The 16,260-nt window shown below is 31.9% G+C and overlaps 2 protein-coding genes across 3 annotated transcripts; one reads left to right on the plus strand and one right to left on the minus strand.

The window, feature by feature from the left end:
* Positions 1-565: 565 nt before the first annotated feature.
* LOC135134182 (uncharacterized) lies at positions 566-1,860 on the minus strand. Of its 2 annotated transcripts, none has more exons than XM_064062806.1 (3): positions 1,698-1,860; positions 1,359-1,644; positions 566-1,072 (listed from the first exon to the last, which is right to left on the minus strand). In XM_064062806.1, exons 2-3 carry the CDS (start codon positions 1,628-1,630, stop codon positions 910-912), a joined length of 435 nt encoding a protein of 144 aa, XP_063918876.1. In that variant the 5' UTR covers positions 1,631-1,644; positions 1,698-1,860; the 3' UTR covers positions 566-909. The 2 variants fall into 2 exon arrangements, with proteins under 2 accessions (XP_063918876.1, XP_063918877.1); XM_064062807.1 differs by having other exon boundaries at positions 1,355-1,644.
* Positions 1,861-2,257: 397 nt separating this feature from the next.
* On the plus strand, positions 2,258-5,293 carry LOC135134680 (uncharacterized). Its single transcript, XM_064063437.1, has 3 exons — positions 2,258-2,330; positions 2,384-2,546; positions 5,108-5,293. The coding sequence occupies exons 1-3, from the start codon at positions 2,289-2,291 to the stop codon at positions 5,257-5,259; spliced, it is 357 nt and encodes a 118-aa protein (XP_063919507.1). The 5' UTR covers positions 2,258-2,288; the 3' UTR covers positions 5,260-5,293.
* Positions 5,294-16,260: the final 10,967 nt, after the last annotated feature.

The raw sequence follows: 16,260 nt of genomic DNA on the forward strand, positions 1-16,260 counted from the left end.
AATTATGTCAGTATTGCAACTCATAAGCAACATAAATGTTAATCATACTTATTGGTGAGCCAAAGAGAAACAATTTTTCAACAAAAGGTCATCTCGTGTGGCCAATAAAATTGACAATATAAGATCAATTAAAATTAAAGTTTAACCACAAGAAGCTAAATGTTCAACGATTTTTTTTTTTAGTTTTTTTTATGGCGAAATACAACCACGGCATGTATGTATCTTAATTTTTCGTATTTCTAGATTCTCCATGTTTGTAAAATTCTAACCGTTATCCAAATAATATTCATTACATCAAATACCTGACATGTACACCGCAATAAGTATATACATTTTAATTTCATTTTAATTTTAATAACACATCAAACTTTATACTGTTATGCTTTACCTTATATTCAGATCAACAGAATAGTTATGCTTTCTTTGACGCAACATAAAATCAGGCGCATGGAAAAATTAAATAGTAAATTTTGATTTTCCGACACTTTTTTATTATTTAACGTATAATAATTGACAACATTTCATCGTCCAATCTATTGCTTGAGTTAAATGATTGCAGGCTCCATTACAGATCAAAATAATTTCTATTTATATACAATTTGAATATGAAAATATAAATAATTATTTAACTACTAAAATCAGAATGAACATTTGGTACACGGCCGTCAATTCAAACACGTAACAATCCCTGCAACGTGTCGAAAATTTCAACTACAGACGCTGTCATTTTTTTAAATTAATTAATGAAAATGATCCGACAGCGTAACTGCTGAAACGAGTCGACAGATTTTGATCAAATTATTAGAGTTGCAGGGATAATATGTTTAGATTGTTGTATTGTTAATTATCTTAAAGCAAAGAACATCACGTATGTCATCTACTATTTAAAAATAAGTAACAACATAAACTTTACTTGGACTTTTTTCTTAGCTTCTTCTTTCTTTTGCTGCACAACAACCACAACAGCATCAACTCATCCTCATCAGAAGAAGATGAATCCAAGAGATTTAAACAGGTTTGTAAAATGCACGCCTTCTTTAAACCAGACAGGTTTAGAGCAGATTCCCGGATACTACAAATACATACACATATTAATAGCCATGACTCTTATTGGTGTTATACTTTGTGTCTCAGATTTTTTAACTAATAACCCGCTTATTACTGGTCGAGATATATCTTGCAAGAATAAAGCAGGGAAAAAATCGCCATTAATTTCTCTACTATTTTGTCAATGAATATAATAATGAGTTCAAATACATATAATCAGTTATTAAATAACCTTCACATATCAAGACCCATACTAATAAGCGAGAGATTTCTCATCAAGACTCAGATACTGCTACAAAATACAAACCAACCCTTCATCATCCTCACTATCACTAGTGTTTCTAGACTTTAAATCAGCCTTCTGCGACGTCAGTCTTAATCTCCTGTCTTTCTCAGATTCGTTACAATTGATCTTTGTTTGTTCCAACGGATTAACACTTGGTGTGTCGCATGCTTCATCACTATTTAGAAAGTCGTCATACTCCATTTTAATATTAATCTCCGTTAAATGTAGCTCAGGCTTCTCGCACTCTGATTTGATTTTTTTGTGATTCACGTAACTATGTTCTTCCAAAAAATCCATTTTGTATGAAAAACCTATAAAAAAAGGGGTTATGTGCATTGTTAAGATTTATATATAAACATATTACCAGCAATAATGGATAAACTCAGAGAAAAACAAAAATTAAACAAAAACTATTCGTAAGTAAAACGGGCTGATATGTACGGGATTATTTTACTTTTACTAAAATAAAAACCATAAAAACCCTACCCAAGTGCATAACCCAGCATAACCCGCCACTTTAACTTCAACCTTCAACTGAAAGTCGCACCAACCACATAAATCGAAAAGTAAAAGCCACTAAAGCATTCGATGCGTTGTGTGGTTATGCAACCTGTTATACCAAAATTATTTAGAAACAAAAGCTGCAAAATTCAAAACGTCGTTTGTGTCAAAACAGTTATGGAAATTTCACACGAATGTTGTGAAAACTGTAGCAAAACTTGTAAATGCAATAAATGCACCATGAAAACAACAGCATACATAATATGCATTGTGTTATTAGTAAGTAGTCGATTTAAAAAAAATGTATTTAAGTTAATTTAACTTTTAAATTTTACAGATTGATTTAGTTGTTTTGGAAATTCTATTTATCGTTTTTCCAAAGATTTTGAGTAAACTATATTATTATCAAAATTCTACAGTAACTTTTTATGTTGTTATTACATCTGTATTACATATGATTATAACAACGGTTGTGCTTTTGTACGGTTTACTAAAGGTAACTTATTTTTGTATTTTGTTTTCATATCTACAAAAATTGCGCTATTACAGACTGTGAGTTGGTGTATATTACTGTGGGTTATAACGCTGACGATTTACTGGGTTATTAATTTGGGTGCTAGTGTTATTTCTGTTATGAATTATATTATAGAAGGTCTTGAAGAAGAACTTGAGCAAACTTCGAACAGAACGTCTTTAATTCTGGTGGTTCAAGGTATCGATCGTATCATATTTTTTTAGTTAGACATAACTATAGTGGCTATACATGATCGTTTTCCGGGTTGACACCGTGTTAATTGAGTTTTTTGGCTCAACGTTTCGCACACTTTCGTAAGTGGCATCTTCAGGAGCAGGGTTAAGAATAAGGCAAAAGAGCACGGTAACTCAGTATGTCATCCATACCAGAGGCGAAAAGAGTTGCCACTTACAAAAGTGTGCGAAACGTTGAGCCCAAAAATTGAATTAACCCGGTGCCAACCCGGAAAAAGATCATGTATTGATTCCGATCGTAGAAGCCTCCGAAATTATAACTATAGTATGTTCAAGAGTTCAAGTGAAAGAATCAGCAATAAAGACGCGTGATCAGCGTGTGTTCAACTGCCTATTGGTCGACAAATTTGGGGAAGGGTTTTTCCCAAGCGAGTTTTACAGTACACTGTACCAATATTTCGTTGCTGGTGCGTTTCATTGTTTACTCATCCCTTGCGTTTTGTCGTCTACTTACTTTCGTCGTTTGTGTTGTGTTAACCCAAACTTCCCGCCTATAAAACATTCAAAATTTGGCCTTAGCTGTGATCGTCTAACAAAATGGAAACCTACGTTGTGTTTTTTTTTTTTTTTTTGAAAAGTGCCGGGAAGACGTTCTTTCATACAAGTGAGCATATACTGTGTGTGACTCGAGAGCGCAAGAAATAATAGACACAAATTTTTGGGAGGGGGCAAAAAAAATTGCACCCCCTCTCTAAGAGGAAAGAAGCTGCGAGCGAAGGCGAGACGGACTTGCCATCTCGCATTCACTCCTCAGCCCCAAAACCCCTTATAGTATATTCACGGACATATTACATTTCAAATGAAACACCTTAAAAATATGAAAGATGATGTATATTTTAGCGTTGTGAGGAGTAAGCCTCGTTGATGTAGTCAATCTTTAGCGTTCTGAGGACATGCCTCGATGATGTAATCAATATAACGATGATAATAACCATGATAACCGCCTAAAGAAAGAAATTATTTTAACCCCCCGCCAGTTCGCAATATGAATTTTGTTAATTTAACTACCGTAAACGAACTATTAGCAATCTTGTGTAATCTTGTGTGAAGAATTAAGAAGTGTTATAATGTAACACTTACGTACATGCATCCAGAAACCTATTCGTAATTAAACAACAAAGGTGTTTTCCTGACAAATGAATTTCATGAAATCTTCTAGCAAGTGGTTTATTTAAATAATCCTGATTGTTAAATTGTGTTAGTACTAGCTGACGATTAAGAAAAACTAACTTGATTGGTGAATTTACAAACAATAAAACAAATTTACAGCACGTGTTCCGCGTTGAAAGATCGTATGTTTTTTGATTAAAAGGAGCAAGAATTAGCCGCGCGGGTTCGGAAAAACTGTGTACCCATAGAAGTTACGATTGATTGTCGTTAAACAAAAGCTTGCTCCCTGTTATTAACTACCAAACCAACTAATTTAAACTAGCTCTTACCACGTGTTTAAATTCACAAAAACACATTCTGATTGACGCTCCGCCATGCCGCCCTGTGTCTAAGCACCAACCCTCTAACTAAAATCCCTAGAGCTACTAATTGTCCAACTATCCAGCAAGCGTTACCGTGCACCTGGTTGCCTATGTTTAACGATTTTTTTGATGAATTTTTTTTTTTTTTCTCAAATTCAAATTATTCAAATGTGATTCCGCGCCGCTGTTAATTAATTTCAGCGCGAAAATTTTGTTTTAAATTCGGTCACCGCAGTGTTTTTGCTTGTGTTTATATTTGTTACCGCCATCATGTCGGATGGTAGAAATATTATTTTGTCAAAATCATAACTTGAAATTTCTTTACAGTGAAACACGGGCTAGACGCAATAATCTTACGCGCGCTCGGCTCCAGGATGTATCATGCAGCTTTCACGTGATCACTGATTCTTTCATTTGAGCAGACTATAAATTGAGTAATTTCACGTCAACCCTATTCATTCCAATTTGTGTATACTTATTTGCAGTTTGATGAGTGCATCTACTAATGAATAATAATGATTCATCGTACAGATTTTTTTCCATTCTTTAAAATTTCGATATTTACGTGTGCTAAGCATTTTTTGCACTAAACCATGGAGGTAGAATAACATATTACCTAATGCCTCCAAGCACTAAACACAGTTACAGTGGTGGCTAAAATAAAACAGGACACTTTTCTTTCCCAAGTGTAACTTCAAATTTTTATTGACGTTTAAATGTCATTTTCAATTAATACATATAGTCTTTGCCATTTCTATTGAAATACCACTTGTTGATCGTAAATTTGGCAACGTTCATATTCAGACAATTTTCTAACTAAAAGCCGTTGTCAATTAACAGTTAGCAATTACTAAATTTTAGGCAAAATCAACAGGTGGTGTTTCAATAGAAATGGCGAAGACTATATTCAACTGAGTCCAGTTTAAACAACTAAATTTCTTGGAAAAATCCTTTGAAGGGGTGTCCTACTTTATTTTAGCCGCACGTAATACTAAGCACTGTTTTGCGGCATTAATCAAAAATGATGTTGCAGCGACTTGGCTTTTTGCGGTGACGTTCATATGGTACTACTGGAAAACTATTCACGAATGTAACAATGTTGCCAATTTGGTGCAATACGTTGCAGAGAACTATCATTGGTATCGAGACAGACAATCAAGTAATGACAACAACCGAGAAAATTAGTTGCTTCTTGCCTTCAGTATGACTACCCACTAGAAGATGGCGCTTTCAGTAATACATATTAAAAGTTGTTTTGTTTATTTACAAAAATAAATATGTAAAATAATAAATAGGAACACCGTGTGGATCACACTATTCAGTAACAAAATCAACGAGGAATGAATATATCTTCATAAAATATAACAAAACAACAACAATACAATAAATGTTCTGGAGCTGATTTTTTCGTGACATCACTCGAAGAAATCATCGTTACTCATCCAATTATATCATGATTTTTTTTCTTATCCAAAATTTCTCTTAACCAAAATAGTCTCGCTGTTAATTGACCGTGGCGGCTTTAATTTGGAAAACTGATGCGGATGATTTAATTGCTTTTCAGTTCGCTTTCTCTGCTTCTAACGATAGTTGTAGGGAACAACTCGTGGAAATACGTTTTAAAAACGACTACCAAGCACACAAATCCGCTTAATAAATACCTTTCGATTTTACCGTTTTTCCTAGAACACTTTTACCGGTGACGTAGCAAGTGTCAGCTTCCGATGACTCTTCAAGAAATCCGAAACGTCATATCTCTTTGTTTTTCACTCTCTTTTGTGTTTTTTGTGTAAAATCCACGTGGAAATCTAGACACTCTTATCGCTTTTAAGTAAATATTGTTAACCTGTCGCCATTCCTTAGATAATTTTGATACCAATAGTTATCAACATATAAATAAAGGTGTGTACAAATCTAAAGCTATTTATGGATTATTATTTTCCAATTAAAAATCAGAAGAAAAGTGCACACCTTTTTTCTCAATAATTATCGTCAGTCATATTGTTTACGAAAGTGTCATCCTTGTCACTACATGTCGCATGTCACATATACCAAAGCGGAAATGTAAGACACGAATTCCAGGAAAATGTTCCTTATCGTCTTAAAAATTTAAGAAACTAGTGAAGATACAATATTTTTAATCTGGAGAATCTACAAACTATCACGATAGCAATTTTAGCGCAGAACTGGAGTGCATTGTAAATATATGCCTATGTTACAAAAGTAAACATATGTAACATTTTAAAATTGTTAACAAAGTGTTAGAAAATTATTTATTATTATTTTTTTTTGTTATTTTTGTGTATTTAACAATCTGATACTGTTGTTCTTAGAATTGTGAATTAGAGTGTTTAATTTTTTTTTTCGTTATTTTTTGACTGAATAGTTTGTAGAGAAACGACTTTAGAATATTTATGTTAAATTGGATATACATAATAACTGCAAACGTTGTTGACATTTTAGCTTTTATTTCAGGAACTGATCGCACGATGGCGACATGTGTATTCCTACTTTTCAAATTATTTATAAAAACATTATTTAGCAATAATAATAATATAATATGCGACAAGTGGTTGAAATTTTATCAACCACGAGTCCGCTATACTATTTTTTCTACGAATTTTAAAAATAAACGTAAACAATTTAAGTTGGACGGCCCCGATAAGGTGACATTTCTCCTGTCAACAAATTGTTAAAAATGTCAAATTGTTTCAAATCGCGGTAGTCCGATTACTTCAACCTTTAGTGAACTGGAGGCAATGTCAAAATAACGCATTTCAATCTCATGAGTAGAAAAAATTATTTCATTAATAAGGAAACACTATTTTGTACATGAAACTTTGAGTAAAACATGTTTATTATGTTCGAATAAAGATAAAAGTAATACTTGTTAAGCTTTTAAAATTGGAATTTAGACTTTTGATTTTTATAATTTTCGTAAGATAAAACCGAATGTTTATATCAGTATAATTCAATACTATTTTTATTATTTTACTAAATAAAATATAAGCTTAGGTTGTTCATTATATAGCTTTATGTGAGAATGTATTGTTTTTTAAAATATACATATATTTGATTAAATTCATAATATTTAGAGCTCATTAGTGAGGTTTAAGATAAAGCATGGAGATCAATTAAATAGGACAAAGTAAATGTATATACGATTTTTTCTATAAAAGTTGGATTACTTCTGATATGTATAATATAACCGAGACGTTGTGGTGTTCTAAAATTTAAGTCTCTATAGGAAATTTATAAACTCTTTCATTATTGCTACGAAATAAATGGCGATCCCTTTGTGTACCTTAATTGAAAACACAATTATTCTTTTCTTTATTCATAGCATAAATTTATTCACATAGGTTGATTTTCAAATTGACGTTGCCTCACCGCAAATAAAATTCAACTTGAAAATGGGTCGTTAGTTGAAAATCAAGACAACATTTTTTAATCGATAAAAAAAGATATAGGCGGCAGTGATTCGAAAGGAAATATACACTTATCGATTACACTAAAATGACGTAGAATTTTAGACACGAGTCAAAGTAAGATGTTTAAAAAATTACATGTGATATACTTTAAATTGCATAAAGTCAGTAAACAAATTTTAGATATATGCAATAAACGGTTTTCGAGATATTTGATCGGTTCCACACTTGTTCATTACCCTGTACACTTTTGTCTTTGGATAACCTATAAGTGTATATGCTAAAATAAAACTGAAATATGGATTATAAATTTATCTAAGTAAATTCAGACACTAAAAATATTTCAAAACAAAAGCAAACTGGACCCCAGGACACAATTTTGATAAATTAATAAATACAATCTCGTTAATGCTCTGTAATAAAAAAGATCCTTTAGATAGTTTTTTTTTTAATAAATCGTAAATTTTGGTTCTTCCAACTTTATTTATTTATTTTTTTAAGTTACCTGTATACATCAAAATAAAATTATAAAGATTTTTTTTCGACAAGTTAATTAATATAATAACATTTGTTAATTAATTAAGTTAATAAAAAAGTTGTTTTATTCATTAGTTTTTTAACTGTCATATGTAAGTAATTGAAAAAAAAAAAATAAAAAAAACACTGGATCTCAGCACATCATTTTAATAAATATTTAATTAATTTTTTTGAGATGGCCTCAATTTCAGGAGGAATAAGTGGGTAATAATATTTTAGTCAATACGGCAAAAATTTCAAAAAAGGTTGGTGTGTCGACAAAACTGTATTATCTGTTTAATAACATCGCTAACAGACAAACGACCGGTAGGCAAACGGAAACGGGGCATCCTTTTATAATGTTTTATTGGTTTTTGCTACAAAAACAAAGAATTTAAAAGATCATGTTTGAGAAGGGAGTACACAACTATGAGTAAATAGGAAAAAGCAGTGAAAGGAGTCGATAAACAGTAACTTAGAAAATGAAAATACAACATAAACATATTTTTAATAGGCACTGAAAGTAAACTATAATGAATACAAGTTATTGTGAGAGTGACGAGGTTTGGGAACATAAAGATCAAGGATACTATATTAAGCTTGTTTTATTTAGTAAAGATAGCAAGCACTAACATCACTAACATTATTCAAAAAACATTAATTTATTTGTAAGATGTTCAAATAAATTTACTTCGCAAAAATTTGACTGTGTTTCCGAAGATTTACATTCTCTTATAACTTTTAATTTTGGTTCACGATAAAGCAAGGTAATTTAAGGATGATGAATATCTTCCGGCAACAAAACACATCAAGAAAACATTGGGAATTGGAAAAGGATCTGCTATTGTTGTCCGCACTGTTACATTGTTTAAGATAAAATGTAGAAAGGTTTCCAAAGCAGACAATTTATTGTTATCGATATCAAAAGTGTTAAAAGCATCAGTAACTAAAATGTGCTAATTATGTTAATTTATGCACTTAAGTTGCATTTCTTATAATTAAAATACATATATACAAGGTGCTCTTCGAAGGGTGATCGAATTAATCTTAATGAAACAATAAAAAAATTGATATCTGAATGTAAATGGAACGCTACCACTTCCAGTATGATTCGGTTTTTATCAAAGTTTCCGATCTGTCAGTTAAACTTCTAGTTACCAACAAAATCGCTAATCCTAGTCTGGTCAAATATACGAAATAGAAATTGCAAAACGATAAGGAATTATAAAGTTCAGTGAACTTTGGGTTAATACCATGAAGATCTGATAATAGATGGATAACAAAGGCAAATCTGTCCTAGAATGAGGAGTTCCACGCTTCACTGATAAACCCAAAAAATGTTGTTCCATTTTATCAACTAGCGGTCAAAGCATAATATTATATTTTTGAGCGAAAACCCTCGGGAGTAGAATATTTTTAATGTTGAACCTGCACATAATTTTGTATTCGTCTTTTTCATTCACATCACCAATCGCCACAGAGTCATTACCGTAAAATTAAATTAGTTCTTTAATAACAAATAACTGAACTGTTCTTCATCAACCGCATTGCCACTCAGCCCGCATAAAGATCGCCTATCGTCGATATTCCTACAAAAAGCATTTGTTCATCCTCACTTCCGTGTATTCATTTGCATAGTTCTTTTTGGTGGGCCTGCATAACGTCCAAATTTCCGTACCAGAGCCATCGGTAACTCTCACTAGCCCCATTGTAGGCACACACACTTTTCGTACACACATTATTTTCCACGCGAATTTTATGCGTAACTTTCATTTTTTAAACGACTTCGCTTTCCCTCGTATTGTAACCAGCCGAAAGTTTTTTATATTCAAAGATCATTATTTATGACCGCTGTTGTTTTTTTATCTTCTATTACGCATAGGTGGGTACGTTTTCAATGGGGCTTTGAAAGTTCTTACTGCGGGAAAATCCGGAGAAAAATAAATGAGGCTGTGTCGCACAAGCACAGCATACACTTAATCTTAAAACGATTTTTATTATATTAATTTATGTTTATTACTCATGTGTATATAGCACGATTTTCCTCGTTCCTCTATTAAATAGATTAATAGTAAAGTGTTGTTGATATTTGTTATAAACTTCGAATTTAAAAATATAAACATTAATGTCTAATACAAAACAAACTGTCCTACTTTTGCTATTTGTTCAACATTTATTTTTATATCATAGACTGACTGTACTTGATTAGATTTGACAAGGAAGTGAACATTTTTGCCAAATTAAAGTTTATGACAACAACATAAATAATATTCCCAATAGATAGAAATCTAATGTGTGGGACTAGGTGTGGTCTAAGTGTACGTATATTAATAACAGCTCATCGATAAAAATGTATATATTTCTTAAATTTTTTCGCAAACATGGATTTACGATGTTTGTTTTGATCTTTCTGGTGTTAGCTCAGCCCCAGAAAGCTACAAAAGCTCAAAAGATAAGATAAAAAACTAATAAGTTATTCGTAGAACTTAGCGGATGGTGAGTGAGGAATGGAACAATTTCTGCTTTTCACGTTTTTAAGAAAAATTTAATTACATGATGTAATACTATAATATATAATACCGTTGCACTTTTGGTTTGTTTTTGAGTCTGTTCTTTGCGAAACACGTTTACGCAGTGGTTACTTCTTGTTCAGTGAAATGAGCAGATCACGTTCTCGGTGTTTTTGTTCTTGTTGACACTTAATAACTGGATAAAAATCTGGTAAAGCAAATCTTGTGGTTTTAAGCTTGCACATATTTTTATTGGTTTTTCTTTTTGAAATGATACGTTATATTTGAAAATGAAAGTATTTTTTGTTAATTTTGTCAACTTATTTTTAACTTTTTACCATTCTGACAAATTACTGTTCTTAATTAACACACTATTAGTTTTTTTTTTTAATTAAAACAAGATTTAAATTTATAACTATTCATTTGCTTTAGCTGTTTAGAGGTTTTTGTTAAACTGGAAGTTTCGTAAGATTTAAATATTGACGAATTATGTATCTGAAAATCCATTTGTTATGGCACAACTGTCTTTGATGAATCTTGTTTACGAATTTTATCTGCATTCTGTCAGTTGTCTGTTTTTTCCTTTGCTTAATTTTTTTCTTTTATGTATAAACTCGCTGTATGTACTATAAATCGACTCTCGGGACGAAAATTCAATAAATTCAGATATGTCTGTAACACACATCCCCATCAAAACTTTGATAACGTCATCTTAAAATTGTGGTAAGTAAACATCACTTGATATTTATGTTATTCCATGCTTCCTTGACAATTCTAAGGCACTAAAATTTATCTATCCACTCAAAAATGTTTTTTAGAATATTTTGCGTAGGAACAAAGTAATCAATAAAGCAATTTCTTTACAAGAGGGGCTCCTTTTTTAATTCTAAGAACACAACATCTGTATTCTTAGTGACACACTAAGATTACTTATATATAAATTTATATGGGATGCAGGTTTAAACAGTCTTTTTGAGGTACTCAAACTAAATTTGTTTCTTTTAAAAAATTCAATATTTGAAGAAACTTTCAATTTTAGATCAGAAAATACTTATTTAACAAAAAAGAAAAAGAAATATGTTTGTATCCACAAAAAAGATCACATCTATTTTTTTTATTATTTAATTTCACTGTCAACGTACAATGGAAGACACCTTAAAAAATTGTCCCATTGTTATTTAGATAGAACTTCTCTTGCCCCTAAAGTACAGTCCAACAAAACCAACTTCTTCTAAAATTTATTACGTTTAATATTTGCAAAATTGTATACATTTTATGATAACCCCTATCAGTTAAAAAAATATAGATAATTCCATTCACAGTGTAAGAAAAAAAAATGCTCCACGAAGATATCGAACTAGCGACCTTCCCATTATTAGTTACATGCATCAGTGGCGGCTCCTCAGAGGAGGCAGGGGAGGCTGAGCCTCCTCTGTTTTTTGGAGCTGAGCTTCCTCTAATTTTTTCGATGAAAGAATTTGTATTTTTATAGACATTTGTTACTTTTCAGAATATTTTGTTTGATTTAATTTACTTTCATCATATATCAGGTTAAAATATCGAAAAAAATTATATTTGCGTCCTTACAATCATAATTCACACCACTCCGCGTTTGGCTCCAGCGGTAGAAGCTAGCCTCCGCCGAGAATGCATCTTACTATTGAGACCGCAACCTTGACGCATCATCATTCAGCACTGCATTGGCTAAAATGTTCATCGGGGTGCCGCTTCAGGCCGCTAGCCTCCGGCTAGTGCATCTCTTTTCAGATCAAGTCGCACGGATAATTTTATCTCTTTCTTATTAACTGGCGCGATCGGGTGTAAATTGGAAAAACATTGAGGTGGTTTCGCGTGCTCCCTATTCAGTGGTGAATGGTGTTTAGGCTTTAGTACCTACGTAAAGCCTAAGGTGTTTTTTATATAATTTATTTGCGTTTTATTTCTGATCGTTAAAAACAGCTGGTATTATCGGCATATTAATATTACTTATACTTAACGAGAATGAGCAATGAAAATAAGTCAGTCTCATGTGCAGTGTAAAGGCATGAAAAATCACAGGAACAGAATATTTTCTTCTACTACTTTAGATTCCGCTCATAAGAAGGATATTGAGAACTATAACGAGAAAGTTGGTGAAAATAGGGCAATTTTGAAAAGACTAATCGATGCAATAGTTTATCTCTAGTGTTCTTTTCGTGAGCATGACAAAAAAAATTATTCAGATAATGAAGGATATAAAAAGTAGTGGTTTTCAAATTTGAGCCTCCTCTGAAGAAAACTTCACGAGCCGCCACTGACATGCATTATTGTATAATCATATAAGTGAATATATAGGTAATTCATAAACCAAGAGTATGTTACTTCATAAAATTTAAGTTAAATTTTAAAGGTGACGTCATCAAATTGTTGGGTGGATAATTACTGATTACTGATTAGACATATTTTGGTTAGTATTTTACCATCTACATTATATTCCTAACATCGAAATTTTATGTATGCAACCATTCTTTATGAATTTATACAATTTAAGTTATGCATTTTTTCAAAACTTTACTTTGACTAGTTTCTGAAATTCGGCACATTTAACGTCACTGAAAAGTATATATTTTCTTTCGAATTCAGTGATCTCATATGAGTATTGGTGTTGCTATGTGGTGAATTCAATTTACCACGAATCAAACTCAACCTCACAATGCACCCTGTGTGGATGAATTTGATTTGTACTTAAAAAGCCATTTAATTGTGATTTCTATTAATTAAAATAAATAATTAAAATCTTTGTCACATTTTGCTGGAGTTATGATTTTAAAATTGGTCCTTTTGTTACATTTAACAACTAACAACACATTCATTATCACAATAACTAGTAATAAAACTTTTAGTTAATATTTTTTTCGCCCATGACCATGTTTAATTACCATTTGACAACAATGTTTACTTGATATAAAGCGAAGGTACAAATCAGCAAAAATCGAGTAAGCAATTAAAAATTAAAATGTTCTCTGTTGCGTAGCAATGGACCTCAATTAAAAATTAATCATGAATTAACTTATTAATTGAGGTCTATTGTTAAGCAACGTGCATGTTTTAACCAATCACGGGCTCATACTCATGTTCTTATCAGCCCGTGATTGGGTAAAACATGCACGTTGCCTAGCAACAGATCTCAATTACTCTTAAATTTAGTGTTTTATTTTCGGATAAATTTACAGGAATCTGGTGTTTTGTTGCTGGATGAACTTGAAAAAATCTTTTGAACTTTTAGTGTTTTATTTTTTACAAATTTGAAAAAGTCTTGACTGCCGTAGTGTTTTTTTTTTTAATTTGGGGAACTCTTGGTTATCCATGGTGTATTATTTTGGAACCCCATGAAGATTTTTTTGTAAATTATTTAAAACAATTTTGGAGAACTTTGGTGTTCTATTTTTGGAAAATTCTGACTTGACCTGTTTTCAGTTAATTTTGGGACCCCGTTTTTTTTTTTTAATTTAAAACAATCTTGAGGTTATAGGTATTCCTGTTTGGAAAGAATTTGAAAGTGTTCAGGGCCCCTAGTATCTTTTCTTATAGTAATTTAATTAAACGTCTTAGAGGATACGTCATTTGCTAAAATCAGTCTTATCTTAGCAGGTACTAGCCCCGTCCACCCACACTCTCTTTTCTTAGAGGATATCTCATTAGCAAAAATCAGTTTTATCTTAGCAGCTTCTAGCCCCACCCACCCGCCCTGTCTTTTCTTAGAAGGTATCTCATTTGCTAAAGTCAGTCTTTTCCTAGTAGGTACTAGCCCCGCCCGCCCACCCTCTTTTTCAAAATCAATTTTATCTTACTAAGTATTGATGGCTAACTTTTACAAAATATTATCAAAATTTGGAAACATTACGAGCTTTTTAGCTTAAAACATTACGAAATTTTGAATTGTTCTCTAGTGTTTAGTTGATTATGCTTTAATGGATTTTCCTTTTGTGGGTTTTGTCTTTGTTTATAATTTATAAATGTCTTATTAAATGGTTTTTTCTTTGTTTATTTATTAATGAAAAATAACAGCTTGTTTTATTAATAATAATGCACAACGATTAATGACTACTGGTTGTTATGATTATTATTGTCCTAAAAAAAATAAAAGGTCGATTTCAGTCACCATCGTTACTAAGAAAGCAAGCCGGAAGTATTCACGCAGTAGGTACGTGCAGTGTTGCCAATTTTACTTTTATAAAATTACGTTTTTTTCGTAATCTACATAATAAAGAATTTTTTTATTTTTTTTTGGACTCCCAAAAACTTCGTGCATAACGTATTGAAAAGTTAATTCGCCATTTTCCAGACACCCGGTATTATAAAACTCAAAATTAGAAAGGGATTAAATATTTCATGTTGAAATCAAAACCTTTGATCACAAATACGACATTAACTGTTTTGACTGATTTCCCTTCTTTAGCATGGTAATAGATGGAAATGGTTCAAAATTTGTGCATTTCCTGTCCGCAGTCATACAAAAATTCGTGTCTCTGACGCAGTAACACCAACCATGATGTGCAACATTCCACCAATCCACTTGTGCTTCATAACCAACCTTTAACAAACCTAATCCACTCTCGGCAAATGACTTCGCAAAACTCGCCAACTCTGAACCCAGCAACAAATCTCAAAATCCCCAAAATAACAATAAACACCGATCCATCCCATTTCGCCGTTCCCATAAACATGTCCAAAACGTTTGAATAACAATAGCAAAGCGTCCAAGAAAAATTGCCTCGGTCATGCAACAGCGTAACAGAAGCCATTAGCCAGGATAATTTTAAAAATGAGGAAGTAGGTCGATGCAACAGCGACTTAGTAGGCCGTGCCTTCGTCCACAGCTGACTACGACGGGCTAAGAATAGAGCTGCAAGGGGCTATTTGCGGCGGGACTCCGGACCGTGTGTACAGCGTTTGCTGTGGGTTTAAATGTTAAGGATAATGCAAGGACGCTTTGGTGGTTTTGCTTAGAAAATTGTAAAAATTTTGAGTGGAAATGAATGATGTTTTTTGCAGCGACGGCGCTTGAGGATAATTTATTGGAAGTTGTAAATTTAATAGTAAAATGTGTCGTGGTGATAAATGTGGACGTTTATTGAGGGAAATCGTAAATTTTTTCTTTGAGTTGGAGTTTTTAATGGAGTGCTTGGAAAAGTGTGTTAGTTCTATGGAGTACAAGTTGTTTCATTATTTATATCTGGATTTTTGTATTATTTGCATTTTGTTTTTAGATTTTTATTTTCTTGCCATTTCCGTTACTGATTTCTTTTATTCGAAGAAAGGTGCTATAGAATGTTGATGTTTTTCGCTACTTATATCATTGTATTCATTTACTTATCGAAGAATTTGTTTCAGTCTTTTTCTTCGAAAAACTGATGACGTCATTTGAAAATACTGTTAGATAAATATGACCCCGAATGTATAGTCTGATATTGTTATTCTTAACAATCCATTTTTGTTTTCAATTTACATATACGGCGTTCCGGCAAAAATTAAGTTTGACAATAAATACACGGCTGACAACATTAAATAAACATAAAAATGCATATTGTTTGTATGTTTGTTGCAAATTGATTAATAGGAAAACTCCGAAACTACGAAACTGAATACTTTCAAAGACTAAGTAAGTATAAGTGATTATTTAAAGGTCATAAAACCTTAATAGCTGGCTTAATTATGTTCCAAAAAAAAAAAAAAAATACGACAATCCACTA

This window comes from Zophobas morio, unplaced genomic scaffold (genome assembly GCF_036711695.1).
Source record: "Zophobas morio isolate AGI-343-1 ecotype UQ-CSIRO unplaced genomic scaffold, CSIRO_AGI_Zmor_V1 ptg000023l, whole genome shotgun sequence".
NCBI lineage: Eukaryota > Metazoa > Arthropoda > Insecta > Coleoptera > Tenebrionidae > Zophobas > Zophobas morio.

Bases quoted from the DNA above. Each gene is read 5' to 3' on its own strand.
- LOC135134680 (XM_064063437.1), top strand. From the start codon at position 2,289: ATGATTATAACAACGGTTGTGCTTTTGTACGGTTTACTAAAG. The intron at 2,331-2,383 runs GTAACTTATTTT...GCGCTATTACAG, and splicing joins TTTTGTACGGTTTACTAAAG to ACTGTGAGTTGGTGTATATT. The intron at 2,547-5,107 runs GTATCGATCGTA...ATGATGTTGCAG, and splicing joins TTTAATTCTGGTGGTTCAAG to CGACTTGGCTTTTTGCGGTG.
- LOC135134182 (XM_064062806.1), bottom strand. From the start codon at position 1,630: ATGGATTTTTTGGAAGAACATAGTTACGTGAATCACAAAAAAATCAAA. The intron at 1,073-1,358 runs GTTGGTTTGTAT...ATGTATTTGTAG, and splicing joins GATAGTGAGGATGATGAAGG to TATCCGGGAATCTGCTCTAA.